General features: G+C 35.3%; 1 protein-coding gene across 4 annotated transcripts in view; it reads left to right on the top strand.

Moving 5' to 3' along the window:
* Window positions 1–9,496, top strand: part of ANGPT1 (angiopoietin 1) — a 339,791-nt gene extending 330,295 nt beyond the window's left edge. For all 4 annotated transcript variants that reach the window (XM_082720024.1, XM_082720022.1, XM_082720023.1 and 1 more), the window contains one exon: window positions 6,949–9,496. In XM_082720024.1, coding sequence (XP_082576150.1) covers window positions 6,949–7,109 — 161 coding nt within the window. In that variant the 3' untranslated portion in view covers window positions 7,110–9,496. The remainder of the gene's footprint in view (window positions 1–6,948) is intronic.
* Window positions 9,497–9,981: the final 485 nt, after the last annotated feature.

A 9,981-nucleotide genomic window follows, 5' to 3' on the forward strand; every position in this document is an offset into this window, starting at 1 on the left:
TATTTTATCACAGACCTTGAAAGGGCATTGCCAAATCACAAAAGATACTAGTGAGAATACATAAAAATAAATCAATTCGAGTATGAATGTGACTGTTTGTGAACTTAGATTGAAATACGTAATTGTATTGGTGCTCCAGGGTGGTTCAGTTGGTTAAGCAGCTGTCTCCAGCTCAGGTCACGATCCCAGAGTCCTGGGATTGAGTCTCGCATTGAGCTCCCTGCTCTCCCTCTCCCTCTGCCTGCCATTCTGCCTACTTGAGCTCTCTGTCAAATAAATAAATAAAATCTTTTAAAAAATGTTTAAAAAAGAAAATACATCAGTGTATATACAATATATACCCCTATATATACAAAATATACATGTATACTTATATATACAAATATGTACACACACGTGAAACAATATGGTGAATATGAGGATTGGGACTAAGTTTTAAGAATAACTAAACCCCAGAAGACTAAACTCCAGAATTGGAAAAATTTGAGCTTTAGGTTCCTGACTTCCAAATAAATATGAACACACTAAATACAAAGTTTACAATTGATTATGTTTTAATATAATTATATTTTAATATTTACTATAATATGTTTTCTGAAGTGCATTTTAACTTATTGGAAAAAGAGGAAAGAATATCAGAAAATGTCTTTCAAAAGGTAAATTTGGAAAAAAAAAAAAAAAAGTGAACCAGAACTTACAGGCATATAACACAGGGCTGCTCCCAAAGGTTAATAATTGACAATGGCTGAGAAATAATCAAACACTTAATTGTGGGGCATTTTCCTCTAATAATATTATAGCAAATATTTATTGCAGTCGTATGAACAGGCATTTTTGCTTTATCCTAAATAGTTTATATTTAATAACTTACATGATACTTCTAAAGACCCTTTGAACTCAGCACCACAATAATGTTTTTGGCAAGAACCGAGATACAGAAAACTTAGATAATTTGCCAAAGATCACAAAATTAGCATCAGGTAAGATTTGAACACAACCTCCAGAGAAGCCATTGCTTAATCCACTCCTTCTCCTGCCTCTGTGACAATGAATGGCGTTCAAAGACAGCAGTGAGCTCTGTTTTACTGTTTGCAGCAGACGTTCGCAAGGATTTCTTCACTTAAACATTCAAAGTGAAATGCAAACACTAAAATCCTGATTTTAACAGAATAGTAGTAAAAATGCTTCAGTGATTTAAGTTGAAAGCAGTACATTGGTACATGGCTCTTGCACTCAGTTATCAGGAATGTACAAATGTCTTTTTATTCAAAAATACAAAATAAATTATCTGTAGGCATGGACAATGACAGCAGTAAACCATTATATGTTGTCAACTGAAACCAGTAACTGATGGTTATAGTGATTTTCTTAAACATCAGCCAGCCTTTTCTTCAGTCATTTCCTTCAACTGACTTCTCTGAAATGCAGTGCAAGGGAGGGAAGAGACAGTAAAAGAATAAATACCTAAAGGTTTTCAGTGAATTCAAGATTCCTGGCCAGGATCAACAACTTTTTCATCTTTGGAACAAAGAGAAGAGAAAGGAAAGAAAAGCGAAGTCCTTGGCCTGAAGGGGATATAGTATGAGATGACAGAGGGAGTGCAGACCTCTCGGAGAGGTCTCTTGCCTCCCGCATCCACGCAAGACCCTTGCAGCTGGTCCTTGAGGCTAGTTGTGGATTTGGCCAACTCTGTACACAGGAACTGGGGAGGTAATTTTTCGTAATGATCCCACAGATAGCAGTAGCACCAACCAGTTGTGTTCAGCCTCATTCTTTGCAAGAAAAGAGCCAAATCTTATTTTCTGCATAAGTTGTTTTGCACATTGCTGATTAGAATGCATGCCTTAGAAAATGAAAGAAACCCATAAAAACAGATACATCTTTTCATTTTGCTGTACTTTTTACCCTACAAAGGAAGTGTTGAAGGACATTTTGTTTAGGATCAAAAGAATTTGAGAGTTTGGTTTCCTGATTTTCAAATAAATTTGAACTTCCTGAATACAGAGTTTAGAATCAAATTCCTACTCTCTGGACAAAGTTTTATTTATTGGTGATAAAATGTGAGTTTTCTGATTCAAAGATAAAGGACTGGAATGACTTTTGAAGGCCTGGAGAGCCAAGGATAGTTAGTACAAAACTAAATTTTAATGAGTTAAGTGCAAATGAGTTAGAAACATGCATCTCAGATTTCTTATTAAAATATATATGAGGTTACAGGTTATAAAGAAAAATGCTTGGCAACATACATCTCAGCAGTTGCCAGTCTTCAAACACTTCAGACATTTTATCAGTTGTCCCAATGGCGGATGGAAGCTGCTGGTTTCTTCCATCCTTTGCTTGCATCACTGAGCTGGCCATGTCTATTTTTTTTTTTTTTTTTTTGAAGAAAAGTAGAAAGTGGAAATCCCTCTGTTGTTCTACTGCATGTGTCAGAGGAAACGGAGTACCTATTTGCACACATATAACTATTTTTGCTACCTTGAAGTTCAGAGTATTTTATAAAGACACTATGACCAAAATTGTCTTGAGAAATAATCAATCTTTGATTTTGTGTTGTGCCATCTTAATTCATCCTCATTATTATCATCAGATATTCTGTGATCGTCCTCAGTGTGCATGGCCCACTGGTCTTAAGACAGTCAAACACATTAAGGTCTTTGATTTCCACATGATGTCAAAACAAATCATTGAAAACAGTTTTTCCAGTCATATTAAGTATTTAAGTGCCATTGTCTTTACAGTGAAAACATGTACAACTGTACTCCTTTGTCATATTTTTGTCATATTTCTCTAATAAACCCTGCCAAGTGAATAAGGAGATACATTTGCACTGATGACCTGGTATTCATTATTAAATCATATGGTGCCCCCACAAGATCGAATGCTTCTTGTTCCCACCCTAAACCTTCCATCCCATTTCTTAGATAACTTACACTAAACACTTATTTTGGATTTTACTGGTTTGAATAGTCAGTGTGTCATTTTATTTGATCCATACAACCATGCTGCAAAAATGGCTGATCAGACATTATAAACCACATCATAAGAATGTGGAACCAGATGCCTGTGTGACCCTTGGAAAATTTCTTTACTCTTTGAGCATCAATGTGTTTATTATAGTACCTCCCACATCAACTAAGATTATTTGGGGGAAGAAATGAGAGCATGCATATAAATACTGTAGCACAGTTCCTGATGCATATTAGCTTTTTAATAAATATTAGATATTATCATTACTGTTTAGGATGTCTCGATTATTAATTGGTGTAGTCAGCATCAGAGTCTAAGTCTTCTAATTTTTTGTTTGGTGCACTGCAGGCTCTCCATTGCCCACAAGAAAATATCTAAAAATAAAACAAAAACCTCTGTGTTCTCCCTCCTGTTTATTTTGTTAGCCCTGTGTTCTCCAACCCCTTACCCAGTGGCAGTCCAGCCAAGTCAGGCTGCTAATAGACACTTTCTCCTGCTCTCTCAGAGCACATTCTGTGTTCAGAACTTCTTTCTGTTCAGTGAACTCACATCAATCTTCAGGACATAACTCGTGGGTAAGTAAACCTTGTGGACCGACTGACGGGACTTTCTGCCCATTTCCATAGATTTTGTTCATCTCTGTTTCACAATCATCTCATTTTGAAACAGTTTATTGTCTCTCTCTCCTACATAAAACTGTGCACTCCTTAAAGCCAAGAATTCTGTTTTATTCCACTCCAACCTCTGTATTTATCTGTTACTTAATATTTGTTGAATTGATTCTTCCTTATTTTTTCCCCTTCCTTTTGCTGCGCAAGATGCTCAGGATGGCTTTGGCAGACCATAGTTATAGAATGAGGGCTCTAAATAATACTTGGTTAATAGTCAACCTGATAGATCTGGTTCCCTGGTGAAATACTGGTTCTTATTCCTAGAGAATGTCTTGCTTGCATCTGATGATGGTTAAATAGACCAGATAAACTCTGAAGTTTTCTGTAAACATTGTTCAACTTTGTACTCCTTCAACAAGACTGCCTGCTTCTTTACCTTCATTTCCTATGCGTTTCCCCCTTGCTCATGATATACCAGCTACGTTGTTGATACATGATATACCAGCTACTTAAAGAACAGTTTAAGAGGTTCTTTAAGTTTCTTTAAGTTTCTAAGGACGTCAAGCTCTATTTCTTCCTCGTGGTATGAGGACTTGCTATACTCTGCTTAAAAGAATCCTTTCCTCATCTTTACACAACTGCCTCCCTCTCATCCTTCTGTACTCACTGAATATCAGCGTCTTCTGTGCATGTGAAAAGTTGGGTAGGTCCCCTGTTGCCCTCCTTCAAATCTCCTGGATTGATTGATTGATTGATTGATTTCTTTCTTTCTTTCTTTTTATCATGATTTGTAAGGATTTTCCTTATTTGCTTACTTTATGTCTATCTCTCACATTTGAAGTAAATTCCATGAAGGGAGGGCCCAGGCCCATCTGGTTGAGTACTGTGTAACAATAGTCACAATCATACACATATAAATAATACATATTGAATAGATAAAGAAAGAACAAACACAATAATCATGGATGTTATATATTGGGGTGTCTATCAAATAGAACTTTTTAGTAAACTACTTCAGACAATTGACTCCTTACCGAGAGAAACAGCCAATATCAGTCAATCTGTCAATAAGCCTATAGTCACTCCCAGTCACTTGTTAAGCAAACTCTTGTTAGGTGCAGTCCTCAGTACAGGAGATAGACCACGCCATTCATTACATTGTTCTTAGGATTATGAACCAAAGACTATGTGATTTCATCTTCAGACTTTCTCAGCTTGAGGCTTCTATTTCTCTTGCTAACTCTGACCCAGCCGAATGGTCTTCTTTCAGTTTCTCCAAAATGCCTTTCCCCATGCCACAAATATTATCCCACTTCACTCAATCAGAAAAAATACCCAATATCAATTTATTGGATTTTCTCACATGCCCCTACTGTTTCTTGTCTCTTTGCTAATCTCATCGAAAGTTTCCCAATGAATGTGTCTTCAGCCTCTGCCTTTTATTGCCAGGCTGCTTTTGGCAGCAGACCTCTGCCTTCCCACAGTCTTCCAGAACTCTTGTGGACTTTCTCTAAACCAAACAAAAACACACGCTTTTACCTTGAACATCGAGTGTAACCTGGAGGATCATTCTATGATTTGTAGTAGTTTCTAATAATAAAGTAGCTGCATTTCCTTCAGAGATCATGGTGGATATTTGAAAGACTATGAAAGGCTCATTAACATGATGGAAGCATACCTCAAGAAGGTCAGAGAAAAGGAGGAGAAAGTTAAAATACTGGAGCACTCAAATTGGATTTTCATTTTATCCTTTAGAGTCTTTAAGGTGAATAAATTCCCTAATATCAGAATGCTTTTTGTAATATAAATAACACATTTTTTACTAGTTATACTTACAATTAATATAAATAACACATTTTTTACTAGTTATACTTACAATTTAAAGGAATTAATCTTATCAAAATGTGGAGGGACACCTGGTTGGTTCAGTTGGTTAAGCTTCTGCCTTCAGGTCAGGTTGATCCTGAGATAGAGCCCCACATCGGGCTCAGCAGGGAGTCTGCTTCTCCCTCTCCCTCTGCCTCTCCCCTGACTTGTGGAGAGATAAATAAAGTCTTCAAAACGTGGAATTTTATTGTTCATCCTTCCTTATCAAACAAGAACCTTCTTGTCCCTCCTGTTTTGACTGCATTAACATCTATGTTGTTTGCATACAGTTGGTAAAACAGCATTGGAGACAGTCTTTCCAAACTCATCAAACATACCTTATTGTTCTCCAATATAAGTTGATAATTAATTCAGCTTGCTTTGCCTCTAGTATGACTTTATAAACACAACCTTGCTGTGTTCATCTTCCAAAACTGAAAAGTGAGAACTAACTTTTCTCCATTTAACTTTTTCTAGTTTCTACAAAATGATGCTCATGTTACAGTTTAACATCAGTTGTACAGCTTTCTCTTTCTTTAGCTATTAGTCCCTTAGGTATAACTCTGTAATCAAAGAGAGGTCAACTGTATCCAAATAAAAATATGCCAGAATGTCTCTGGCATGAATCGCTCCCTAAAGATTTCAGTAGTGTTACTTCAGGAGACAGAGGAAAAAGTAGTATGTTTTATCTCAAAATCTAAGAAACTTAATTCATTTAAAAATAAAGTACTAAGTTATCCTTACAGAGAGCTGTGCAAGCATAAGATCTCCATATTACTCATCAAGTTGTTTTCCTTCTTACTAGGTTTTGAAAGACCTTGAACAGTCACAGGAAAAAAAATAATGCTCTGTAGGAACCGATATGGCTACTATTGATGAACACTTCCCATATTGCTATAAAATATAGGGAGAGCACAGTAATTCAAATTTAATTTGAGCATCATAGTCATTGCGCAGTATCCAGTTAATTTCAGAAGCAGCTGTGGACCAGTTCTTGGCAAAATTATGAAGTAGATGGAAAACATTTCTTTTGCCCTACTTAGATGTCAGCTGTCTAAGCTTCTGAACTTCTTCACTAATAATTGTTCTATTCCTAATAGCAGACTGAAGGCAGCCTGCCGAAGTGTATTTGCATTTTACTTGCCCTACATATAAATCTATGTCTGAATTAGATCTTATCCTGAATCCCAGGAGCTTTCCATCATCACAGTGGGAAATGAGTCCCACCAGAGTGACCCTGAAACTTGCTTTCCATGAGCGCATTCCTCTCCGTCCATATATTGCTTAAATTGGATGTGATTTAAGACATTTCCACTACCAAGAAGCTTTTTAATGAATGCCTTTTATTTGCAAATGATCATAGAAAGTATAGAAAGAAACTCCAGAAACTCCATAGAAAGAAACTCCACCTTGGTTAGTGCCATGAATTTCCACATGTTCAATATCACTTTTAATTGTTTCTTCTCCTTCTTTTCTCTCTCATTATTAACTCATTTTTCAGGCTGGTGGTTTGATGCTTGTGGCCCCTCCAATCTAAATGGAATGTTCTACACTGCCGGACAAAACCATGGAAAACTGAACGGTATAAAGTGGCACTACTTCAAAGGGCCCAGTTACTCCTTACGTTCCACAACAATGATGATTCGACCTTTGGACTTTTGAAGGCATCATGTCAAAAGCAGTGATAAAAGCAACAGAGAAATCTGAAGAAGCTACCAAATAAGAAACTGCTCGAAAACTTCTGAAGCAAATGATAGTGTCTCCCTTCCAGCCACAAGTGGCAGTTATGTGAAGTCACCAAGGTTCTTGACTGGGTTTGGAGCCTTTTGAGTTCACCGGAGTCTCTCGATGAGGTTAATTGTGTTCACATGGCTTGACTATGGAGAATGCCACTCACTGTCATGTTTTAAAAAGGGAAGAAACTGTTCAGTTCACTGTGCTTCAAACTACTACTGGATCTTATTTTAGAACTGTGGTAGCCAGGTGATAAAATGGTTTATGTCATGTAAAAACTGAGAAGAAGGAAGGAGGAGGAGAAAGGGAACAACACAAAAAGAAGAATATACATGAAGAATACAAACAGGGCTGCCATAATCGTTTGGAAAAGTCTCACACCAGTGCAATGGTGTTATTTCTATGCAAACCTACTAAAAATCAGTCTATACTGTTGTGTAATTTTGATAGAAGTCTAAGAAGAATAAGCATTGCCCTCTAAGTTGGTTAAGTGTTAATGGATTCCAGAAGCCTAACTCTTGAATCATACTTACTCCTTGATTTCAGTTAACCCATCCTCAAATGTAAATTCCTTTTTGCTAAACCATGATGAATTGTAGAACATGGAGAAGAAATAGTGTAAGGTAGAAACATCCTCCGTTTACTCTTTGTTTTTTTTATGCAGTTTTCAGGAAAGAAATGGGCATAATCAAGTGTGAACATATGAAATAAGAAATTAACCCCCTATGTGACAGTTTTCACTTACTTTAAAAACTGACTGATATACAAATATATTTATAGCGTGAGTAACGTTTAAAGAATGTGAAATATACCATCATGCTCTTAAAATAATATACGTGCATTTACTATTTCCTTTGATATTATACATGAAAACAGTATTTTTGAGTATATTAAGTTGGAGTAAAACCAAGGAAGCTGGAACAGTTCATTTTACAATATCATCTTGCGTGTGTACACTTAAGTGTAACTTCTTTACTTTTAAAATAATGATTTCAGTTCTTCATTCTGTTATTTCATGCTAATTTAATTTTTGCCAATTAACTGAAACATGCTTTCCAGATTCACCCTGTTCCAGTTTCTATGAGAGATACACTTTGAAGTCTATGAAAAATAAAGGAAGAATTATAAATATCACTGTATATAGCGTTTTAGTTCCATGGTAAACCTAATAGCTGTTTAATCTGGAGTGCAAATAGTCCTTCATTGATGCAAATAAATCCAAGTTTTCAGAGAAATCTACTAAACTATTTTATGAAATACATTATTTCTTCACATTTTTCTCTCTCAAGCTCTGTTTTCAAAGGAAATATCTGATTTTTAAAAAGCCATTTAGTGGAGAACATTTTCAAAACTCTGTATTAAATAAACATGAGGAAAATACACAAAAAGAGAAAATTAATCAGTCACCTAAAAAAGTTCTGCCTTTTAGCTACTATAACTCTCTTAATGAAAATATTCCTATGGGATGATCTATTTTAAGTGAATTTGGGGGCACAGGTTTTGTGGCAAATAGAAGGTGCTACAGTGTTTTCTCAAAAAGTGCTTTCTCTCTCTAAGTGTACAAGGTTACTGTAATGAAGTATTATTATCAAAATGTGAGTTACTATATGAAAGTGGAAATATACATTAGGTGTCCTTTCTTAGAAAAATAAGTTTTTTCAAAGCAATGACACATATTTCCTCCATTTGAGAGAATAAAGCTATTCCATTTTTAAGAAAATATTGTTAAAATTTACCACCACATCTTTGTGTTTATAGATTTGTATACAACCCCATTTTGCCTTACAAGTGATATTTGGTGATATTACGGTCTTTCTATCCTTGGTGACTCCTTCATAGCACTGTTTAGCCTCTCCCTCTAAAAACCTTCTCAATTGTTTTCCTTTAAGTGAATGAAAGTGAGTGTTTGTTCTTTTGTGTTCCTACAGATTTTTGTTACCAGTCTTTTAATAAGAAATACTACTTCCCAACTCTTATTACAAAAATAAAATGAAATAATGAAGAAAAAAAAAAAGAAAGCATGATATTTACTATTTTGTTATCTGGGTTTGAAAAATGAAATATTATTTCCAATTATTTATAATAAAGCAGTATAAAATGTTTTATGACTTCATTATGTGCATTGTGTAATGCCTACATGTGTGTGACTGTTTAAAATGTGTATCTTTTACATTTAATTATTTCAGGATAAGATATTTAGGTATTAGGATTTCAACTTTAAATTTTTATCTCAATAAAATTCATGTGGTTTCTATGCCAGTTTCTTCATGTCAGTCACAGCTTTATTTGATTTAAATAAAATTGAAAATAATGTATTTGTGCAACCTCATCTCATTTTAAATAAATGTTTTACAAATTTTATAATTAGATATCTATAAAAGTATGGGATCATCCAGGGGGAAAATCTACTAAATGAACTAACACCTCAATCTTTGAAAAACTTCCAGTCTGGGATGTGATAAGAAAGCTTAGCTCAGTTAAAATGGTAGATCAAAGCACTGGGTCTTGGTCCCACATCTCCACAGTATCATTCTATGTCCCACCAGTTATTAAATGCCATATTATCGTATGACAATTGACAATAATTTCTGGGCACTCTGAATTGGAATGAGAGGATGTGTTGAATATTTGGGATTCGTATAAAAGGAAAGGAACATAAAGGAAATGCTACTAGCCCCTCAAGCCTGTTATCCTATTAGTGGTTTTATCAGTTCGGTCCTTATTAAGGAACTGTCTTACTTTTTCCCTTGATTCTGTGCCTATTGCCATCACATTGATTTGACAATTTATTAACTTCCAC

This window comes from Mustela nivalis (genome assembly GCF_964662115.1).
Source record: "Mustela nivalis genome assembly, chromosome: 2".
Lineage (NCBI taxonomy): Eukaryota > Metazoa > Chordata > Mammalia > Carnivora > Mustelidae > Mustela > Mustela nivalis.